General features: G+C 40.0%; 2 protein-coding genes across 4 annotated transcripts; both read right to left on the reverse strand.

The window, feature by feature from the left end:
• Positions 1 to 2,964: 2,964 nt before the first annotated feature.
• On the reverse strand, positions 2,965 to 16,627 carry ptpn21 (protein tyrosine phosphatase non-receptor type 21). Of its 2 annotated transcripts, XM_072690318.1 has the most exons (20): positions 16,509 to 16,627; positions 13,951 to 14,248; positions 12,636 to 12,805; positions 12,381 to 12,478; positions 11,480 to 11,547; positions 11,280 to 11,350; positions 10,743 to 10,830; positions 10,507 to 10,595; positions 10,296 to 10,383; positions 9,928 to 10,007; positions 9,726 to 9,833; positions 9,151 to 9,211; positions 8,904 to 8,985; positions 7,373 to 8,811; positions 6,357 to 6,497; positions 5,543 to 5,761; positions 5,114 to 5,242; positions 4,717 to 4,951; positions 4,288 to 4,448; positions 2,965 to 4,040 (listed from the first exon to the last, which is right to left on the reverse strand). In XM_072690318.1, the coding sequence occupies exons 2-20, from the start codon at positions 14,128 to 14,130 to the stop codon at positions 3,912 to 3,914; spliced, it is 3,636 nt and encodes a 1,211-aa protein (XP_072546419.1). In that variant the 5' UTR covers positions 14,131 to 14,248; positions 16,509 to 16,627; the 3' UTR covers positions 2,965 to 3,911. The 2 variants fall into 2 exon arrangements, with proteins under 2 accessions (XP_072546419.1, XP_072546420.1); XM_072690319.1 differs by lacking the exon at positions 9,726 to 9,833.
• A 716-nt stretch (positions 16,628 to 17,343) lies between these two features.
• Positions 17,344 to 23,129, reverse strand: spata7 (spermatogenesis associated 7). Of its 2 annotated transcripts, none has more exons than XM_072690320.1 (11): positions 22,914 to 23,129; positions 22,653 to 22,745; positions 22,419 to 22,466; positions 22,204 to 22,325; positions 21,646 to 22,094; positions 21,126 to 21,171; positions 20,908 to 21,017; positions 20,760 to 20,810; positions 20,473 to 20,550; positions 20,304 to 20,361; positions 17,344 to 19,214 (listed from the first exon to the last, which is right to left on the reverse strand). In XM_072690320.1, exons 1-11 carry the CDS (start codon positions 22,960 to 22,962, stop codon positions 18,675 to 18,677), a joined length of 1,644 nt encoding a protein of 547 aa, XP_072546421.1. In that variant the 5' UTR covers positions 22,963 to 23,129; the 3' UTR covers positions 17,344 to 18,674. The 2 variants fall into 2 exon arrangements, with proteins under 2 accessions (XP_072546421.1, XP_072546422.1); XM_072690321.1 differs by having other exon boundaries at positions 17,345 to 19,214; positions 22,920 to 23,129.
• Positions 23,130 to 23,532: the final 403 nt, after the last annotated feature.

The following is a 23,532-nucleotide window of genomic DNA, read 5'->3' on the forward strand; positions in this document are numbered from 1 at the left end:
GATAAAACACCATCATTTCAGAGAATGCAGTGGCAGTGCTCCACAGCTCAACGGTGTCTAAAGGTTTATGTTGATCTGCTCCAGAGTCTCCTATCTAAACATATATTTAATAAAGAGAGCACGCAAGAATGTGCAAATAGGCAAACAACTTTACTTTTTAAAATATTTATTTACTTACAGAAAAGTGTTTTTTTTTTCTAGAAAGTAATTTACATTGGGATATGAATTCTGATAGTTCACAGGCTACATCAGTCCATGAGATGATGAATGCTTTCTGGGGTAACAGTTTTGTAATGGTAAATTTAATTTCTGTTAATAGTTAATAAAACTAAAAATCAATTATATAAACAGTATCTGATATTAATTCACATATATTAAAACAAATCCACCCCAATAAGGGCCATTATTATCCAGTTTTCTTATTTGCTCAAAACACTCCTAAATCTCCATAACACTTCCAGTACTGATGGATAGTAATACAAATGGAGAAACACTGTGAAGGTAGGATCAGAGTTAGTTATTCGATTCAGCCCAGTCCCAAATGGCACAGTTGCAATCCTATAGTCCTCATGTGCGCATAACTGCAAGGACAACAAGGCTATAGGGTGCCCCATTCCTCATTCTGTTGATCTACAGGGTTTTCATGAGTGCCCTCCATGCCCTTGTTAAGCCCTTTGGTAAGGACCACTATAAAGTGGACTCAGCAGCGTCCTATTACCCATGATTCCCTTTTAACTGAAGACCAATCTGAGTGCTTTGAATTTTCTCTCGAGGACTCAAACTATAGGTGTGAACGTTGCCGTCACCTGAGCACAAAGTTAAGAGGAGGACCACAGGGCTTGGGGCACCATTTGGGACTAGGCTCTCATTAATCCAGCTCTGGAGTACAGGTGTGATCCTGTGGACCAATTTCACAAAGGTAAACAAAGCACAGGTTTGTGGCCTGGCAGCCCTTACATTACGGTCAACAAAAACACTTCGATAAGCTGTTCTACTGTTCATCAACAATAATAAAAAGGTCTTAATGAAATTATGATGGGTTCAAATCTCTGCATTTGTCAAACATGTTTTGCCCAGGCTAAGTGTTCAGGGCATTTTGGACTTTTTAAATTATGATGAAGGGTTGTTATACCAGAGTGTGCTCCACATCTGAGTCTGGGTCTATATGATTAGTGCATGTTCACAAATGTGTAATTGGTCAAATTCTTTCACGTGGCAAAAGAAGTTCATCAGCAGACCCTCTGAACGTCACCTAGTTACAGCAGTTTGTCTCAGCATGAAGGGATATAGTACATAAAGGATTTGGAGGATAAATGTGTTTTGCTCAAAAATCAGGTTACATGAAGGTGAAGTTTAACCTTTCTGAGACAAATGAAAGACAAGCTGCCCAACCCCCCCCCCCCCCCCCCCCCCCCCCACACACACACACAATACTTAAGCCTGCAAACAAATTTCTCCATAAATACAAAAATAACTTATTTTTGGGGTGATTAAAAGGGTCAAAATATTTCTGCTATAATTCCCTATAAAATGATTATCTTTTACCTTGATTCCCCCCCCCCAGCCACTTGTAACACGAGTCTAATCAGGATTTACTGTCTTAAAACCTTAGGATTTCCAATAATTCAGTGTGCTATTGTACAATTTGAGCCCTTATCCTGAAACATAAAACATGGGTTGAGTTAATTAACTGAAAAACAAGTTTAAATCTTTGCATTGCTGATTAAATAGTAGATGATTCAATTTGCCTCTAAATCAAAAGTTCCTGAATGAAACGCTGCTAATAAATCTATTTAAAATGTTCAGCAAGTTTTCCTTATTAAAAGTAAAACTCTGGAGTAGCTTCTCTAATCCAGATTTACCTAACCCTGAATTAACAGGCCAGTTTCCCTAAGCAGGTAAAGTGTAGTCCTAGACCAAATGATCCTGTCCAGAAGGATTCTCAGAGACAACACTTAGTCCAAGACGACACTTAGTCTGGGGAAAACTAACCATGTAAACGAAAAAACTAATTCAAACTGTCTTTTAGCCTAAAATTTTACAGTGTTCAATGAGAAAGTATCCCTGTGTGTTCAGATGCCCAGCAAAGGTATTTCTGTGTTCTTACAAATTTGTTCAATTTGGAAAGAAGTGTGTAACAAAATACTCAGAAGATCATATGTAATGTTATGCGGTTGCCATTTGTTAAGATCACTGATCCTAAACTAAGACCATATAGTCTTGAATTAAAAGCTACATTCTCTAACAAAGACAGAGTGGTATGAAGGAGACCACTGACCTTTTTGCACAAATCTTTAAAAAGTCAATTTGACTGGCTGTCCAAAGCTAGTCAGACGCAGAGTCAACATCAGTCAAACTAGATCTAAAACCACAACATGATCTTTTCTTTTAGATGATTTTGTGTGGAACTGGGTGGAATGTAGATAAAACAACCCTATGCATTACAGCTTATCTCAAGGCTTGCTAAGAATTTGCAAGAAACTTGCTAAGAAACACACACACACACACACACACACACACACACACACAGGGATAACATTAGCATGACACACTGCATTACTTTCATTATTAAATCAATTGGTTTCTTCTATAGTTCATCTGAAAACAGAAAACAGCAAGTTTCACAGTGTATGAAGACCTCTGGAACTGTCTCAGATTAAAAAAAAAAAAAAGGGCGAAAAAAAAAAAAAAAAAAAGTCTTTGGTAGATTAACATAATCGTCGTGTGGCTAAAGGATAAACAGTTTGCATAAACACAACAGCTGTGTCTTTGAATTCAAAGACTCCACAATTCAAGTTTGACAACTCTTTGGTTGCATTAGTTTTAAAATCCTGGCAAAAATGTAGCATAAATTAGATATACCACAAAAAAAAAAAGAAAAAAATATATAACAATATAACCAGGGATGAAAGGGCATTTAAAAAAAAAAAAAAAAAAAAAAAAAAAAAAAAAAAAAGATGCCACATTATAAATATGATTATATATCGACGCCGTCACACACAAATTATGTATCTTCAAAATGAAAACTTTACAAGGGATTTCTATTACTTCATTCGCTCCAAAATTGGCAATGTAAAGAACAACTAACAGGTTTAAATTATGTAGTAAAAAGCACAGCAAAAATGGAGATACAAGGCTTGTGTGTGATGACGACGATATATATATATATATATATATATATATATATATAGCTCATAACTTCTCTTTGGCTGTATCCTAACTTAAGATATGCACATAAACTTGAGTTATGCAATATGCATGACGCTCACGCAAAACTCTTTTTACTCGGTGAAGAAATGCATGTATAATGCAAATCTTGAGAGTGCTGACTCCAAGAACCCTTTACCTTAAAAGTTATGATACTTAATTCTGAGAAAGTTAACATGTCAGCTCTCACCGTTCAAACCCGCACTCAACTTTAAACACTGTGACCTTAATTTTCATTTCAACTCAGTAAACCTTCACTCTAAACTATCAACCAAGATAGTCCTTAAGAAGAAAAAATAACTTTTTTAAAGCAATCAATATTGTTATATATTTAACAATAAAGATGCAGCATTAGTGTTATTTGCTATTTACAGTAAAAGTGCTGTGATTCATTAGCAGTATTCATATAGTAAAATTCCACAGTGACATCTCTGAATAATACTGATTAAAGAGAGCATATGCTGGTTTCGCCACATCCTTCATACTTGCCCCAGCTCCTTCTGAGCTCTGCCGCTTCATTAATACTCAGAGAAAGTGCTAAGGAGTGGAACTGAGGGGACTGCTCCCTTCATCTGGGGTTCCAGTCCATCTCAGACTCTCCTGGGACACTGTCCTTTGGCACCCTCTGAGAGATGTCCCATGTCTGCTTCAGTTATCACAGAAGAACATCTTCTGTGCCGATGGCAGCTTAACCAACACTGAGCTTATATAAGTCTGGAGTTTTTAAGAAACTGTATGAGGACTCTGTAAATGAAGGTGTATTGGGAAATGGTTTGCACCATTATCATGCGCTGATGTCGCAGCAACTTCAAAACAGTAGGGACGTCCAGCATCTAGAAGAGAAAAGGTTAATCAGCTAAACTTTTGGAAAAATCTGAGTGGATTATCAATCAGCAATTTAACAATGGACAATATAATGCAATAAAAATTAAAAGCAAAATAAATAAAATTCAAATACAAACTTTAAGGCCCCCCCCCCAAAAAAAAAGCCCACACATTCCAACCAAATACAGTGACTTTGTCATGACAAGGTGACAAAAGGAGCATTCCAAGGCCAAAGTAAACAGCGTGTGTATATACCTCATTATGTTCCAGACAGGCTACCATGATCTCACTCAGAATGACCACACCAGTGCGCCCCACCCCTGCGCTGCAGTGCACTAACACGGGCGGGTTTGTGTTCTTTGGATCACTGGTGCTGTTGGTGTGCCGCCTCACAGACTGAATCTCCTCCAAGTATGCTAGAACACAGCAGTTACAGCAGTTTACTAAGCCAATTCTGCACCAGCCTAAAATCAATGGGGTCTATGAGGCAGAACTGTCCTATTTAATCTGTTTTAATTACTGATGGAAACATTTCTTTCCTTTATTTGAGTAAGGCTCTGGAAAAAAAAAACTTTCAGAGAATATGCAGATACGTAGGAAAATACTTACTGTACAGTACTGTGAACTTTTTTTCTTAACATTTTTCTTAGCATTTAATCCAACTGAGAAGTATTAAAAACTTACACAGAAAGCCTTTGAAGTCTTCAGGACAGCCATGATCAGGCCAGTCTGTGTACTGCAAGTGCCAGACGGTTCGCTCCTGGCCTGTCAAGAGATGTTTTATCTTCAGGCCTGTTGTGGCATAGCAGCCCGAGTCTGTGCGGAAGCGTGTGGTGATTTTAAAACGCCCATATGTGACTGTGTTGTGACGGGAGCCTAGACGAGGCCAGTAACGGAAGCTCTTCTCGCGACCTCCCTCCTGCAAGTGTAGAAAACACAGTGTGACCACAATAGGGCAACAGGAGGAAAGAAAGACAGAAAAGTATAACTGGAAAAAAACACACTGGAGAAATACATCATCAGCTCTTACAGGAAGCCCAGTGTTCAAAGAGACATCACAAATAGGATTATAAATACACACCTCTTCAGCTGTAACCATAGCTATAATGGCAACTCCTTGTTCCCAAACCATCTGCCAGAAGTCCTGGCATGTGTGCGAGAGGGGACCCTGGGATGCAATGTAGCTCCACTCTTCTCCTCCTACTGTAACCTGGCAAAGACGGCAAAACAAAAACACTATGAATGCCCAGAACTGCTTAGGAGAAGCAACCTTCTGTCCATGGGTGAGCGCTAGTCTTCATCTTTCAGTAGAACTGATAATACGACAAAACGGAGCTCAGCTTAGAACAGAGGACTGCAAGATAATTAACTAGGCCAATTAAGCGATAGCAAAAATCACATCTGGATTGCAAAATATGCAAGACAGCAAGAATGAAAGGTTAAAGGTATATAAACACACTACAGAAACTGTACAATGACATGAATGATGGTTCTGCGTTCATGTGCCTACCTTTATGTGTGAGGCGTTGATATAGCCGGTGTTATTCTCTTTTGTGGGCACAAGCTCCACACGGGTGTCATCATAGGGCAGAACATCCTGGAAGCGATTCCGTTCTGCATTTTCGGGCATCTGCGCAATGCTGCACTCACAGTTGGGCCGCTTCTTTGGCACTTGTTCATATTCTGTAAACACCATGCCTTGCTCCAGCTTCTGCTCAAGGAGCTTACACTGAAACACACAGCCAAGCACCCGCATACAGACAGAACTACTATGAATTGAAAAATCAATCATTGATGAATTTCCAATATTGATAATTGTATAATTATATATCTTATTAGATTTCCTGAAGCATTTTAAAAGTGAACTGCATTCTGAATCCTAAAGCCAGAAGGGCCTTTCTGGTGCAATTTATAAAAACAATATACTGTATGTTTTATATGTGTTTTACATATAAATTTATATCAAGAACAAATATTGATATATACATAACAAAACTACAGTCTTTACATTGAACTCCTTTACTTTCACTTTTGAACTCCATTTTAACACTGGAAACAGCTGCCTTGCCCGGCTAGCTTGTGCTGCAAATGATAGGTTGCACTAAAAGCAGAATGTTATTTTAATTAGCCTACTTCAAACATGTACTGTAGATATATATAAAAAAAAGATTAACCAGACCAACTGTCAAAAAATCTAATACATAGAATTTGGAATTTTTCAACAACCACTTAATTGCTCTCTCGCCACACTGCACACTGCTTTCACAGACATGGAGGAGATAAAAATAAAAAATACCAATTTCAGTGGTGTTCTGGACCCCTACCCTTTCATCATTGGAGGCCTTCCCTGGCTCATCCTTGCCCTCATCCGGCAAAGGCATTTGCGTGAGTGTTAGTCCATTAAGAGCCGCTAGTTTCAGCGGGCCCACCTTCTTCATCTCTGAACGAACGCCTTTCTTCATGCCCTGTGCAAGAGTGGTGGGAGTGAGAGAAAGTATAGCTCAGAAAGGATCCTACTCGTTCTAGGATACAGCAGAGGATACTGCAGCATACTGAATCTCTCAGTGCTTCACAGAATGTAGTCTATCATGTCTGCTAACCAGTTTTACTGCATACCGAAGGTACAGAGCTTACTGGTCAGCCCCTCCCAGAGTCAGAAACAACCAGGTATTCTGCATTCATACCAGACAAACATCTGAACTGCATGTGATTTCCCTGCTACAATAGGCTGTCCCATCATGAATTAATCAATAGCCGTGTAAGCACCACAATATTGTTTTTTCAGTACAGAATAATGATTGATATACATCCTATCAGTATCATATTAGTAAAATATTTGTGCAGTTCATCAACTCAGAATATATAAACCTACTAAAGACAGTATTTTTACAAACTTACATAATGCTTCTTGTATGACACATTCATCGGTTTGGTATTTTTCTTTGAAACCATATTAGTTATACTGGCACCACAGAAATACATTATGAGAAATATTTTTCTCCCCTGAAAACACTCAAATAAAGGTGCTTCAAATGGTTCTTTAAGAGATGCCTTAAGGAATTATGTTTGTAATAGAAATGTATGATGTAAAGGTTCTTTAGAAATGTAAAAGATTCACATTGGACAATAGAATATAATAAAAATTAAAAGCAAAATAAATAAATTAATATACAAAAAAAAAAGGGGGGGGGCAAACCAAAAAAAACCCCACACATCCCAATCAAACTCCTAAATTCAGTCGCATCTCTATTGCAAACATGTGTCTTGTACAGCATCACAATCACCATCATGAGCTTTTAGTATTTGTTTTTCCATTTTGAATTCAAGCAGAAACACTCACAGGTGGTGGGAGGCCATCAACGTTCCTTCTCGCAGCAGGCACATCTGAGACCGGTCTCTTTTTGATTAACTGACCCTTATGCTTCGATCGGATTTGGCTGCTCAGGTCCCCCTCTGAAACCGAGGGCAGGATTGCATCAGCTTCACTAAGCGGGTACAGTGGCCCTACCTCGTCCTGCTCACGGATCTGAGGCTGGGGTTGGAAGCCTAGGGAGCCAGCAAGAACTGGATCCAGGCTGGAAGTAAAGGGATAAGCAGGTGGTGGTTGCTCCATTAGAGGATGTCCAAGAACAGTCATGTGCTGCTCTGGACCAGCAGCTGCGTCCTGAGACTGTGGAGTATGGCGACCGCCATCATCCTCAAACTCTTCTTCTTCTCCACTGCTGTGAACCAGCATGGTGGCGTCAGATAGTGACTTTTTGTGCCCGTAGCACACATCCTCCTTTAAGATTCCATCTTCAGCCTTGGTCCTTTCTAGAAAAACATTAAGGTCAGAACCAGAGGTTGAAGGAGCGACAGGAGAGGTGATTGGGGGTGAAGTGTCCGCAGCAGAAACAGACACTGCCCTTTCCTTCAGCCTCATGTTCTCCAGGCCATACGCCAGGCCAGCAATCTCAATGGAGTTGCGCTTCTGCATATGAGTGTGACGAGTGGTAATGAGGGGCTCACTCACTTCTTGGAGTGAATGTGCCACTGGCAAACTGTCCTCCTGGAAAGTCTGCACCGAGTGGTGCACTCGCCGAGTTATTAAATCGGGGTTGCTGCTGCTCACGTAGAGGTGGCGAGAGAGGTCTGGAGTACTGTTTGCCGGCCGGGGGTGAGAGTAAGGATATGGAGGAGGTGGTCGGTAAACCTGAGTCCTCATGATGTTGGGGGCAGGATAGTCCTGGGCCTGCTGCAGCTGCACATTGGTAAGCTCAGGCACGCTAACAGCACCAACCACAGGCCGTCTTTCAGTGGGATAAGGGTAGGGCGAGGGGCTGTGGAAGCTGTAGTTAAGATTGTACTGGGCTGTGCCATGCTCTCGAATCTCAGGCTGGCTGTAAACCAGCGGATCGGGACGGCTATAGGCGTATGAGTTGCCAATGTTGAGGTTCCTCATGGAGTGGCTCTGGCGCTCTGCTGCTGGAATCACACCGCGGTTCTTTTGTCGCATCACTGTCTCGTAGTCCGGTGTAGCTCGGTAAGAGGGAGGAATAAGGACACTGTGGCGATGAGAGGGCACGTAATCGGGGCGCATGACATCACTACCAGTGATGCTAGGGTTAGAGGACATGGGTGATGGCTGCAGGTAGTGCTGGGGGTTGTTGAGAGAGCTGGTGCTGTGTGCGCTGTACACACTGCCATTCCGGATCCTTCCATTGTATTCGTGGGGGGAACGGTCCAGGCTGGTCTGAGAATGGTAGTAGTATCCATTCTGACTGTTCATGTAAAGGTTGTCTGTAAAAGCAAGAATTTGAAATCAGGTTCACACCTTGAACAAACAAAATCCCCCAATTAAGGTTACAATGCACTTATCATTTATATCTTACCTTGAGAGGACGTGTAAGGCTCTGTGTAGTGGCCATTGTAGTGTAACTGAGGTGGCGGCATCATGTAGGCCTGAGGCTTGGGCTACAGCAAAAACAAGAGCACCACTGTTCACTTTCTGAGCTCAATATATGTTCCAAAGACAAAATCGCATGAACATAACCAGACCAGCAGCTGTTTCCATGGTGAAAATAGCATGCCAAGCATTAAAAAGCAGTCTAGGCAATGAATTATTTCGATCGTGCCTACCAGAGACATTCTTGTGGAGGAGCGCTGTCTGACTGGGTTCACGGGGGCAGGTTGAGTTTGGCTGTCAAGAAGAAGGAAAAAAGTGAGGGTGAAACAAACCAGAGAGCAGGCCATCAAATGTAACCCTCTATGACAGCTGAGGGAACACCAGGTTTTCCAGGAACAACTTAGGAAAAAAAGTGTGTCTGCTGTACACTTTGACAGAGTGGTGGAGGTGGTACAGGTTAATTAAATCCACATTATAAAACAGATTTCTTTCAAAAAGGGGGTTGGAGAAAGGATGAAATATGAAGACAGAAAAGGCCTAATTGGAAGAATGAAATAGGATAGGGATTTTTCTGGTTGGCCATTTATTCCTGAAATATTACTTCCCTTTAAAACAGTTCCCTTTGCCACAGCTGATGTTTTTCTGTATCAGATCATTTTTCAATAGACTGGCCATGATTTTCACATATTTCCAGACTTGCACATGACAGATAGAGGGGATGAAATGTCTACAAATGTTCTGGGCAGCTGTGCTACTCGAAGGCCCCTGAGCAAAAAGCATTGGGGACTGCTAAAGCAGTCTTGCTCACCCCTTGTTAGAAGGCAGAGAGGGACGAGAGAGCATTGGAAAGCGAGGAAATGAAAGAGTGAGAATGGACTTCTGGGAGCCCTCAGAAGGTGGGGCATCAGATTCCTCTCTGGAGACAGGAAAGGGACAGGGATGAAGCCACTAAAAGTGACGTACACACACACACTAACTAACTAACGGGATTGACTGGATTCCACACTTACAGACTGCTCTTGTTAATCTTATAAAACTTGTGCCGTGCCAGGCACATTCTGCACACATATTTGGAAGTCTCCATGTCCTCCTGAAATAGACAAGGAACACATTAACCACACAAACATAATCAAGAATCACTAGCACCTTTAACAAGGCTCTATTCTACTGAGTCCTGAACAGCGAACTATGTTTTAAAGTTTTGTACACTGCATTCTTTTTATGTGCATGTAGACACACAGACATTACATATGCATGCAAACACACAGGCATGCAAGCATTGAGCTATTCTGAGTGGGGGAGAGAAAAAAAAAAGAAAGAAAGATTTGGAAATGTTTGGGATAATTAATGGAAGCACCAGAACCATTACAAGACTTACAGTCTGAAACTGGATGGTATCCTCTTTGTTGGCCAGCTCCAGGGCAAAGAAAGACTTATTATGAGTCATGTTATTAATGTCGTTCCACCTACATGGGGGGGGGGGGGAAGGTCAGACAAAGCAGTCATGGTTACATTAATGTACCCAAATTAATTCATGGGAAATACACAGGCATGCATAAACATGACTAGATTATATCCAGTAAGCATACCGGAATAAGAGAGGTGGCCGGCCGTTTTTGTGCTTGACAAATATTCCATCCAGACAGGACCCAATGAGTATGTCTGCACCCTGGCTATCCTGTGTGGTAGTATGTGCAAAGCAAAATATTCATTTAAATAACAAAATGTGCTTACTTGCCAATATTGCACAACCTTTACTCACTATAAGTTTCATATTATTAGTAATAACAGTTTGGTTTTATAGTGAATCAAAATACCAGTTTACCTTCGCCTGAAAACTTTCTTGACCATAACCCTCCATTTTTTCCACCTCTTGCATGTACAACATTTCTGCTTCTGGGATGGGAAGGCCTCTGTGGGTGCGAGTGGTAGTTGAAACAGACATAGACCATTATAATAGACAGCGTTGACCTTGTTTAATGTACATTATCATTACTACTATCTACCCAGTTATCCATAATGTATAATACACATCACAATAAAGCTGTAATACAACCATAAATAAACAAACAAGACCAAAGGCAAAAACAGATATAAAAAAAACCCTGAATAATGTACTTGATTAAACATATGTGAGGTTGCTTTTCATCTGCCTGGCTGTAAATCAAAGTCAGTGAGTCAGCAGATGGTTCTGAAGTGGAACTGCTAACAGGTGCCAGATGACGGCATTATAAAGCTTCCTGACAGAACTGAAGGAAAAGGACGTCCAGTGTCCATTCTTATTCTTTGAAAGCAAAAAAGTAAACAAAATAATAAACTCTAACTTCAAACAGCGCAGGTGGGTGTCGGAGGAAGTTCTCACCGATAGCTTTGATAAAGCAGGGCAACTTTTTGAGTGGCTTCTTCAACAACCCTCTCATCTTGAATCCATTCCTAGAGGAAGGGAAGAAAACAAATACAAAGGGAGTTACTGAATAAGCTACTGACCACTGGTTAACACTGCATAATACAATATTGAACAATATCAGTATAAATAAAAAATAAAAAATAAAAAAAACTTACGATTGGGAAAAGCACAAATTTCTGGAGAAATTCCTGGGAGTCATAGCGATTGAAATCCCCAAAGTCAGCTAGGCCCCAAAAAAAAGAGACAAATTTATTTAATACATTATATTATACATGAATGAAACAAGTATACAAAATGTTACTAGACTGCAAAATGTTATTTTCCTGCATGTTGCAAGTTCTTAAAGACACAGTCTCTAGACGCAAACAGAAGCTGCACCACTTTAAAACCCCAATGAAATATTACGTATTGAAGGACACCAATTTAGCCTTTGTAACCATAGTAGTCCAACATTAACAGCAATTCCTGTCATCCTGTTAGAAATGTGCTCAAGCTATGCTGACAATCCAAAGAATTAGCACAGCTATAAGCTTCCATGCACAGCATTGCTAATACACAAAAATAGCCTGTGTTAAACACCTGATCTATTTGACCCAAATCACACCAACGCAAAGGACACTCTGACTGTGCAAACCGTGATCAACGTTCGAGAGAGTCAGTGCGTAACAGTAGCATTCTTTCCCCCTATGCGAGATGTACAAGGGGGCAGCAGTTTAGACCTGGCTGTAACAGTGAGTGATGTCAGTTACTCTGCTATGTTAACACCAGGCCAGTAAGTTGCGCTGCCAGATATATCTTTGCCAGCAGTGTTTGAGATTCTTCTCCTGGACAAAAACTGTAGCCAGAAATGACAAGCTTGCAGGGCTAGCTAGCTCAATGCACCCAATAGTGCTCCAATGTGATTAGCCTAATGATCAGTGTCCTAATACGCAGAGGCATACTTAAGATACAGCCAGCCACATGATTTAATAAGGTACGGTATTTAACCTAAATCAAGCCTAAGCATGAAACGATGTCAACAACAAGACAGAAGTCCTAAATGTATGGTCAGGATACCTTGTACAGCCAAACCAGCCAAACGGATTGCCTGTTCAATTGAGCAAGGAATCCTGCCTTCAAGAATATCTTTCTTCAGCTGGAGGTAATACTGGTATCTGTGGAAGAGGAGGAAATGAAAGCATTATTAAAATGTTCAATTCTATTGAATTATATTATTTGTAATTTTAATGGTGAAACAAAGGTGAAATATTAGAGGTTATGCCCATATCTGAACTATGCCCAAGAGCAAACCATTTCTAGCATATTAGTCACCTGGTTATCTCTTGTTGTAACTGGGACACAGTCGGCACATAGAACACGACTCCAAAGTAAACGGTGGGCTCCAGTCCATACTTGTCAAGCTGTTTCTTCAGTGGCTTTTCTAAATCGATCCACCTCTGTTGGTTTTGTTTGTTGAAGTACCAGAGGCTGAAATACGTTATCTGCAGAACGATCAGAACATCCGTTAGGCTCACAGGGTAAGGGAGAATACTGCACTTTTGTTTTGGAAAATGCAGAGCAACGGAAATATTTAGGGATCAACACCAAGATCACTTTCCACATAAAGGTTATTTATGAGGTCTCTGTATTCAGAAAACCTTCCCAAATAATTTATTTACTGGAAAACATTCCACAATATTTTAACTGCTTCCATCACAGACGTATCGTATGTCAGTAACTTTCATCTGGAATTCCGGATAAGTAAAAGAAGAATGATGCAAATGGTGTCTATGCCTAGCTATGATCTATTTTTTTTTCCTTGTAGCAGTGGTGAATGTGTCTAGAACTTCATAGAGAAGAAACCCAGTCATGAGTCTATGTGGTTGGCATGTTGCTTAGAAACAGACTCCGTCACTTTCGCTAGAAAGAACTGCCTTTTCAATGCCTCTCGGCCAAAGACTGTGCAGCTCCTTTTGGTGTCCCTACCACATGTGACACGCGAAAGCAAATGCCTGTATATTATGATGTTAAAAAAATCTTGGCTCATGCAAGTATTTGGGAAAACATGGTCCCACCCTGTTTAGTCTAATGGCAGCATGACTTGCCTACTACACAATGAGGTATTGTAGACAAATTCAATATTCCCAGCAGAACCTAAAAGTCAATTACTGGAGTATGATCAGTATTAAATGTTTTGTCTCAACCTTCCAGTTAAAGGGCTGCCGATTTAGTTCCAAGTAAAACAGGGTTGGCAAAATAAGGTAAAGCCTTAGTCTACACATTTTTGGTCAATGTTGTTGTTTTTGTTTAATTTCCTACTGATTCTATGACATTTATTTGTATGTGTGTGTGTGTGTGTGTGTGTGTGTTTATTCTGGGTAATTGTACGGAAGTACTGAAATAAACCACCAACTACTATTAATTATCGGACAATAATGAACACTTCCTAGATATTAAAATGAACTGCAGTCTTCTGGACTAAACAATACAGGTCACGCTGCATTCTGCATTAACACCCTCCTATTTAAGCCCTTTGAATTGTATTGCATGCAACTAAACTGCAGTTAGACAAAGTATGTGTACAGAGATGAACCCAGTGTTGAGTAAAACACATTTAAATCATATTTTAGCAGAAAACAATACATACCTCTCGTAACTCGAGTCTCTGAGCAACTGCGTCCAGACATTCTTGGCCTGTGCTCTCCACAGAAAGCGTGAACTCAACAAATTCGCCATTAAGCAGCTGTATGCGTGTGACCAGGCAGCTCTTACTGGAGACGGTGTATCTTCGCGTTCTCTTAAGTTTTAATCCGAATGGTAAGGGCATGTTTCACCAGTAACAGGTACCTCCGTGGTCAGAATGAGTCACTCCGCAGCTTCACTTCAACCTTAAGCCATTGGCAACAAACTGCGTGCCAATCTCCATAAGGCAATTACATGGATCACTGGAGGGAAAAAAAGTAATCAGGGCAAAATAGGTTAGAAGGCATTCTTATGGGTACAGCCTTAGATGACATTCAGGACAGCAGGAATAGTGTAGTCATTTATGTCCACAATCATATATAATTAATACACATATATGTCCAATCTGTTGATCCTGAGTCCTAGAGTATAGTCTCAGTCAGAAGGGCAGTGATTTGACTGAATGCCTGAACAGATTACTGAAATGCACCTAATTAAGCCATTTCAGCACCACTGTGACTGTAAATTATGAACCAATCGGCCTAACCAGGTGAGCATCACCACAAAAAAAAAAAAAATACACAATGATATCAGAACTGTATAGGTATCAGCAGGTAATTGTGAAAATATACATTACCAGCATTGGACATAGGATTAGATTTAGCCTGAATTTTATTTACATGTAATCCTTCACAAATAAATCAAATAAATGATAACCTTCTCTGCGATACAAGATGACTAAATGCACATTTCTACATTTCATACACATTTATATAACTAATATTGACTGGCATACACAAAAACATCCAGTACTGCCACCAGCCTAGAATTGATACATTACTGATCACTAAACACTGCTGCAGTACAGAATCACAGAGGCAGGCAAATTACAGTCATTGCACACCAGCTTCTTCCTACTCTTATGAAAAGGATCAGCAGTGATTCTACAGAAACGTCTACTGTATTCCTACATATATAGATACTGGATTTCCTACAGTATCACCAGTGGACAGCTACTGCAGTTTACTACAGAACATTACTATAATACACACACACACTATATAGATATTATGTGACCGTAGATTACAGTGCTATGCAGTTCTACAGAAAGCATATAGTAGCCTATAGATCTTTTTACGGATCACATTATCCTTGATTTGGGAAGAAAAAGCGTAATGGAGGCAGTTTAAACTTTCAGCATGATTTCCTCATTCAACTACAAATCCATGCTGACAATCTTACTCCATAACTGTGCTAAAAGGCAAAGCCTGAATAGTTGCACGTGCTGGGATTTCATTAAAACCGAGGGCTGCTTTAACAACGAGGATGACCAAGAAGAGTCCTTAAAGTATCAGGGTAGAAAAATAAAACAGGACTTAAGCAAATTTGCCCAATAATTTAAATAAAAGAAATAGTTCCCTCGATTTAATAATGTGTTGCATACACTGAATACATTTTTCATGTCAATAATAAGAATTTAATAAATTGTGGTCATTATTGAAACGAGTTCAGTCTCTAAATACTTGCTACTTTACTTGTCTTTGGCGGGGACAGCAAACAATGAGTGTTTAACCTATTAGTCAGATAATCAGCAGCAATGTCAGAGACTGAGAGAGAGAGAGAGAGAGAGAGAGAGACAGAGAGAGAGAGAGACAGAGAGACACAGAGAGAGAGAGACAGAGAGAGAGAGAGACAGAGAGACACAGAGAGAGAGAGAGACAGAGAGAGAGACAGAGAGACAGAGAGAGAGAGACAGACAGAGAGAGAGACAGAGAGAGAGACAGACAGAGAGAGAGAGAGACAGAGAGAGAGACACAGAGAGAGAGAGAGAGACACAGAGAGAGAGAGAGAGACACAGAGAGAGAGAGAGAGACACAGAGAGAGAGAGAGACACAGAGAGAGAGAGAGAGACACAGAGAGAGAGAGAGACACAGAGAGAGAGAGAGAGACACAGAGAGAGAGACACAGAGAGAGAGAGAGAGACAGAGAGAGACAGAGAGAGAGGGGGGGGGGTATTTACAGTATGCTCTCTGCCATCGCTGCATACCCCCATAACTCCACTAGCTACCTTCTGATGTAGACCTTGTTTACCTTCAGTTTGTTTATCATTTCCAGTATAAAAGATATTTCCTCCTGGTTGTATTAGTTTAACCTGTCTGTTAACACACACACACACACACACACACACACACACACACACACACACACACACATCAACAAGTGGCTGGGTCTGAAGCAACTGAATCACGGGAGCAGCGAAAACAAACTCGCCTCATGCTGAGCCTGACTGAAACCAGCGCTTTCCAGAGCTCAGAAACTTTTGTTTGCATTAAAGAAGCTGCTGCACTTGATCCGTCTCGCATTAAGAAGCCCTTCTCCCCCAGAAAACTAACGATAGCCACGTTAAATCCCGTCGAAGCTAATTCCGAGCTAGCCAGCGTAATGGCTGAGTACATTAGCTAGCTAACTCCCGTTAAAGTGTGCTTGTGTTGACTAACGGCAGCTATCACTACACCCACTTACCATACAAACGTCCTGCCGTTCACAACCATTGAGTTTACAATCTGAGCCAGGTTTTAAGACGACTGGGGAGTTGCAAAAGAAGTCCAAAACGCTCGAAGTTTGTGTGAAACCCCGCATGTTAGACTCCCAGGTCACACTGGCTGCGGCTCCCATACTTCATTTCCGGTTGGACCTTCTCCTAGGCGGATTCATCCGCGGGTCTATTTTCACTGCCCGAAAGAGAGTAAACGTGTGGGGTTTCCTACCTAAACCGCGTCGAAACAACGCACGCAACTCTTACGTACATGTGTCTGTCCACGCCAGCAGGATGTGCACAGAGAGTGTGTTCGTTTAAGGCTGTACAGCAGATCTTTGGAGTGGTGTGCCTTACATCACACGGCTGGAATGCCGCGCAGGCAGACTGGAGGCGATGGGAACTTCGATTCAGTTTAGCGAACCGATTCTTCCCGTTTCTGTCCGTTTAAATGAATCGAGCGCCAGATGATTCGTTACCCTTCTGATGGTCAATGAAACAAAAAGGGTGCCAAAACTTTTTGACCTCGATATGACAGCATACACATGAATAAGCTAGGAAGGAGTTCAAAGCGTTTTACAAATGTATTTTATAATACAGTATGAATTTTACATTATTATTATTATGTATGAATATGAGTATGTTTGTCAATAAAACAACAATGTTAAAATGATTGTATGATTTAAATGTGCAATCTAGTAAGAGAGTGGGCTGGTAATATTAAAAACATCATTACAAGTATGGGAAGCCTTTTTAATTTTTTTAAAGCATTATTTCTTAGTTAAGGCCAGATTTAAGGATCATCTTTCTCATATCTCTCTCACAAAGGAAACTGTGAACTTCTGGGAGGGTATTTCACAAAGCTGCCTTCCTCATCTTAGCCACATAATTTAAATCCACACCCTGGATTCTTACAGAAGTTTGTCTAATTCTGTTAATCTGGCTAATGGTGTGAATTAAAGAGCTTCATCTCTAAACAATGTTTTTGTGTTATTAGCTTTTATTAAACAGATGTAAACACTCTGTAGATGCTACAAAACGTTTGATTCAATTATGAATCGGTTCCACCAGTTTACTGAACTAACCACACAGAGCTGTCTTGATTATTAGTAGGCAGCTACTGCTCTATACTATCAAAACCGGTTCGGGTGCCACTGCCCCCATTAACCACTGAGCAATACATTACAACATTGTGTTTAGTCTCTGAGATGTGTACATTCTGCTGGACATACTGTATAATCACTGCTGACCAAAATAACAAACAAACAAACAAAACTAATTAGAAATGAAAACACCTTTCCATTTTTTCAATTTCTATCATTTCAGCACAACAAAGGATGAAGGGACCAAAATAAATGGACAGTGTCAATATAAAACTTGTCGGATACTTGTTGACAAACTGTGTTACAGTAAGTTAATTTTGTACTGTAAACATAAAACCATAGAATCAACAGCCTTACTTCAAGTAGTGTAAATTATACCATTTTCTATAAATCTGCCATTTATCTATATGTATAATATGTTATGCTACTCAGTTTTATCTGGAAGTATTTGGACAGTGACTTGTTTTAGGATTTGGCTCTGCACATGGACAAGGTTTAAAGTGCAGAATGATTTGACTGAGATCTAGAGCAAACGGCTCAAACAATCCAGACCCTTTTAGCACCCATTTTAAACAGTAATACAGAAAAGACATTAAACTCCTTTGCCCAAGAACAGCTGAGATGCAAAATAATTGAATCATTTAAAATTCAATGTACTAGAACACAGAACAAACCATTCCACCATGTACTGCCACTGTCCAAATACATATGGAGAGCACTGTACTGTATATTTATGAAATGTTTAGTGGAAACTAACTACTCTATATGATGAGCAGAGGACAAATACAAGGGATAATTTGTAGTAAATGCAAAATAAATTCAAAAGGATTCTCCTCACTTTTGGTGGTAATTTTGTAGTAATCAGTTTTAACCAACATAGGAGGGGGTATTGTGAAAGCTCTGTGTCCAGCCCATCATGTGCCATCACATTGAATTTTCCACTTTTATCTAAAACTAGAATTCAGTATCAGATGAAAAATACTTAGGAAATTCTACAGCTTCATTGCCTTGCTTTGCCCTTGGAAAGGCAGCTGAATACCAACATACAGCTTAAAATTCATCATCACTAAGTATTGTTGAGTCTTGTTCAACAGACTTTCGTGAGCCATGTGTCTCAGACACACTCAGGGACTCGGTCATGTTCCTTCCAAGCTCGTCAAGCTCTTTCACCAGCTCATCATCAGCCGTCAGCTCACAGTTTTGATGTTCGTCTTCTTCGTTCATTTGCTGGTTTTCCAAATTCGGGGATACTGCTTTACTTTCTCTGTGATCAAACTCCAAGTCTGTATTGTCTTCTTCATCTTGTCGTCTAAACGGCCCAGCACTCTCAGAGACACTGCTGTTTACTGGTGTGGAGTGTAAAGAGGGAGTTTCTCTTCCAGGTTTCTCTTCACCCTTATCAAAGTCTGTGCAAGACAGAGGCCTAGTGTCATCTGTAGTCACAAATGTCAGCTCTTGCCCAAGGCTTGAATACTTGTGTCTAGGAAACAAAAAACTGTCCTTGTCCTCTTTCTCAAGAGTGGTGACGGGAGCAGCAGGGGGACTTTGCAGATCATTCCGGAGAACATCCAGGAGGTGGCGCATTTTGTCCTTATAATAAAGAATAACAAAGATGAACAATGTTATGGGCTCCTTAAAAGAACAAGGAATGTATGAACTGATTGCCAGGATATTTTTATTTTCTTTTTATTTAAGGTCTTTCACATCATTAAGGCCACGTCCACACATTCACTCACTGACAAAAAGATCATGCCAAGATAGAAGTGTCAGATTTTGGCCTGCAGTTATGTCTCAGGTGTGGTCTGATTAGACACTGCGTCCTGCCACTGCCACAAGAGGGTGTAAAAGCTTCCCAGCTGCCCTATAAAATAGCTCTCAGAGGCTACTTTTGCGTAGTGTAGATGAGAGATCGCTGACTTTTATTTTGAATCGTTGACGTTTTGCCAAGGGGACAGACTTTTTAGGAGGACAATGCCCCCACACACAGCAAGGGCTTCCCAGCAATGTTAAAGAATTTTGAGATGTGTTTTAGTAAAGGTGGGTAAAATGGACACCAGTACAAAATTCAGAAACTAATTCAGAAAAATTCAGAATCAGTAGTGCACTATATAGTGAACAGGGCACAGTTTCGGACACAGCTTTTTTTTTTTTTTTTGAAAACACTGACATTCCACAGTTAACTTGCAGATGGTTGTCACCGACCTTTTTAGCCTTATCAGTAGGGTGCAGTAATTTTGAGGTCATGGGAATGTTAAAAAAAAGTTTGATTATTTTTACTTTCAGCTTTTCATTTAATGGCTCAAAACCAGTTTAAAGTCTGTGTGAGGGATTAAATAAAGAAAGCTAGTTGTTAGAAAGCGTGCTGTAATCCACACTGAATTTAGGTCCCTTTTAGGCATTGCGAAATTTGACATCAACGTTTGAAAGCCGTTAGCTCGACTAGCATAAGCCCAAAAGTACTTAAGGGTGAAGGGTGGACAGAGATTTTAAGAAATGCGTCTGGACACCATGCTCATCAATATCAACAACAGAAACAAGAGGAGCTTCTATTTAGCTAAAAAGTTAATATTTAGATGTCCCTGTTGTCTCAGTATTTGGTTATTTACCAATAGCTTTTTACAATATCTTGTATAAATAATAAAAAATAATAATTTTACAATCTGTCTCAAGAGTACCCACCTTCTCTAATCGATGTCTATTCATATCAACATGGCGTTCAAAAACACGGTCCAGAACCCTGGAACAACATATAGAAAACATTTTAAATACTAATGAAGCCCAGTTTTAAAAGTTCTCAAGGGTAACTGCAAACAGAGGGTTCAAATAGTTTAAAAAAAAGTATAAAAACCTGTCAGAGTAGATCCCCCGTGCTAAAATCTCATTTGTTACATCAGTAATAAACTCCAGGTACATTAGTTCTTCCTCCCTAATGAAAAAGATCAGAACAAACGTCTACACACAGAACTTTAAAAGTCACTAAAACATGATCATATATATATATATATATATATATATATATATATATACACATACACATATACACACACATACATACAAAGGGTGTTAATTCCATACTTCAGGGGCAACACAATCTGAAAAAGCCTAAAACATGTACTGATACGAGATGCTTCTTACTCTGCTGTCACTTTTTTCATTATGGGGGACCTCATTCCATCTGGTGACACCCTGCAAACCGCAAACAGCAATTTACTCTGTAAGCAAGTTAAGTCACACCGTTCATACTACAGTATACCACTACAATGTAAAGGAAGGAGCATTTTACCTTGAGGAGGAAAGAAGAAAATCACTGTCTCTATACTTATTTGCTGTGCTGTATGTATGTCCAAATACATTTGACTCTTCATCAGACCATTCATGTTCAAAGCTGTATGGCTGTTAAAAGAAAAGAAGATAATTTCAGTACTTTTGTAATACATCGTCATATTTGATCAACATGTTGATCACCTGCATGGTAGCAAAACAATAGTTCAGCAAACTTACATGGGGTGAGTCCTGACCTACTGATGATCCTCGCTTGTTGTGTGTGCTGTGGAGACAGAGAACATCTAATGATGTAACATCAGCCTACAACAGCACTAATTGCCTGACTTTTGGATTTAAAAGGTTAAAGGAACTCTACATGGAAAAAAGTATGTGGACACTCTCTCATTCACTGTTTCTTCAAAACCAAGGGTATTTATATATAATACAAAAAGAATATACTGTTTTTGTTGGAGTAACTTTCCCCCTTAAATTAGCTGAATGCATTCAATAGAAGGGATGTCCACAAACATTTGGACATACAGTACATCTTTTGAGTCTAGCCTATTCACACTATCTAGGGATATTTTCTGAGTAAACAGCAAAGCACTTCTGTAAGTCATTCTACTAAATGCCATACATGTAAATAAAGTACAGTTTTTTCATGCACAAACAAACAAACAAAATTCTCACAAGGACACGGACAAGGATCTTTCCAAAAAATAAAAATCTCTGCTCTAGACTGGAACAAATACGGTACCTTCCATGGTAAGTTTCTTGTCGATGAAATTTAGATGGGGTCTTTTCTTCTGCTCCTTTCCGACTAGCAGGTGTGTAATAGCGATAGGAGGACAGTGTGGACTTGCAGTCTGATTTCAGTGTCCTCGGAGTGAATGGTTTTTCTTGAGTAAAATGATGAGCATGTTTAAGCAGAATGTCACCACTGTAGGTTTTTTGCGTGGGATCTTGGAAGCTTTTAAACTTCTGACTTGATGATGCGGTACACGAGGGCGTAAAGTGATGCCAATGAGAATTCGGGCTCCTGTAACTTAATTCTGACGCAGGTCGACAGTTTTGGGAACTTGCAGTCATCTTGGAGGAATATGCAATTTGCTTAAAATGGAATGATGTGTTGAATCTAGGCGAGGATGTGACGGAGCCCCCCAGATTGAAATGGGTACCCTCTTCACCTCTAACAGAGGGTCTTGTCTGTATAGGAAGGGAGAAGCAGCTGTAATCCTGACATCAGAACCTTCATACAGAAAGCATATTTTCACACATTTAAGTGAAATTTGGGTACGTAAGGAAATTCTCTTACATGTTTGGATGAGCATGAAGTCATGGTATTCAACCTGATGCTCTTCTGTGAAAGGGACCTTACTGATTGTGCACTTTCAGATCCATTCTGTTTTAGCTGCTCTCGCCGCTTTTGGTCGATGTCTGTACACACAAGCAGAAGAGAAGGTGTTTTTGTTGGCATTTTTAGACATTTTTGCTGTAATGGACAGGAGTGAAGTGGGAGCTTGTACTTACATTTTACGTTACGACACATGCTTTTAGGTACTGTACAGTCCACTACAGCTAGATGTGGAAAGAAAATGTGCAAAAGAATTAGGGATGGGCAGGAGAAATCAATATCAGAGTCAAAGTCATGACCTAAAGAGAGCATTGCGTTAGTAAAATGACAGCACTGGTTTTATTCTTATTATTGACAACAAAAACAACAACAACAGTAATATCATTCTGATTATTAGGAAGACATCTTACCTTTTGCTGAATATATCTTTTTATAATGGGACAGCATGTGCTCTTTAACAATGTGCTGATTTGTTAGATTTCCAGTCGAGCCATGGCAGAATGCTGCGAAAGGAGAACTATAATTATCAGACGTAAAATTGCCTTAATTCAATCCATAACTCGAAAATAAAGCTTTATAGAGCAATATAAGCACCGCCGTCTCTACAGCTGGATTAGACTGCTAGCTAACGGTTAGCCAGTGCTAGCCAGGCTGCTTATTCAGCTCTTTACCGTTACCTCGCTTTGCATCCATGACTGGAAATTCAGCCAAGTATCCCATGCTCAGAAGACCACCGCGTGTACTGTGCACGGTATGTTACTGCAAACACATTCATCACAACATTACCAGCTACAATAATCACATAAGTCCCTCAGATTAAAACTACAAACTACCAAAAAACCAAAACACCGCCCTCGCTCCCTGCAGCACCGCTCCAAAGCTTCCTCGGCGCCATGATGGTTGCTAGGAGTCCGTCCATACGTAACGCGCTGCGCTTTACGGAGTCACGTAATGCCCTCGCGCTCATGAATAATTCGATCCGCCTTAATGAGTTTATTTCAATGGGAGGATCAAACTTGTTAATTAAATAAAATATTTGATATAATATTAAAATATTTAAAAAAACACAATTAAACACATAGTTATTGGCAGAACTTTCGACAGAAGTCAATTAAAATAATGAATAAATATCGTATTCCAAGTCATTTAACATCATTTCTATTGACCCGTAGTATCCAGAGGTGGCCAAAAGTTTGTAGACGCCTGCTCACATGCTTCTTCAAAAATGTAGAGTTAAAATTGTGAGTTTGTTCCACCTTGACTGCAGTGACAGGTTATGCTCTTCTGGGA

The sequence above is a fragment of the Salminus brasiliensis genome, chromosome 10, assembly GCF_030463535.1.
Source record: "Salminus brasiliensis chromosome 10, fSalBra1.hap2, whole genome shotgun sequence".
Taxonomy (NCBI): Eukaryota; Metazoa; Chordata; class Actinopteri; order Characiformes; family Bryconidae; genus Salminus; species Salminus brasiliensis.

Bases quoted from the DNA above. Each gene is read 5' to 3' on its own strand.
- ptpn21 (XM_072690318.1), bottom strand. From the start codon at position 14,130: ATGCCCTTACCATTCGGATTAAAACTTAAGAGAACGCGAAGATACACC. The intron at 11,548-12,380 runs GTATCCTGACCA...TTTGGGGCCTAG, and splicing joins GGCTGGTTTGGCTGTACAAG to CTGACTTTGGGGATTTCAAT. The intron at 4,449-4,716 runs GTAAGTTTTTAA...GCTGTGTTCTAG, and splicing joins AGACTTCAAAGGCTTTCTGT to CATACTTGGAGGAGATTCAG.
- spata7 (XM_072690320.1), bottom strand. From the start codon at position 22,962: ATGGGATACTTGGCTGAATTTCCAGTCATGGATGCAAAGCGAGGTAAC. The intron at 22,326-22,418 runs GTAAGTACAAGC...TTGTGTGTACAG, and splicing joins CATGTGTCGTAACGTAAAAT to ACATCGACCAAAAGCGGCGA. The intron at 21,172-21,645 runs GTACCGTATTTG...CTGTCTCCACAG, and splicing joins CAAGAAACTTACCATGGAAG to CACACACAACAAGCGAGGAT.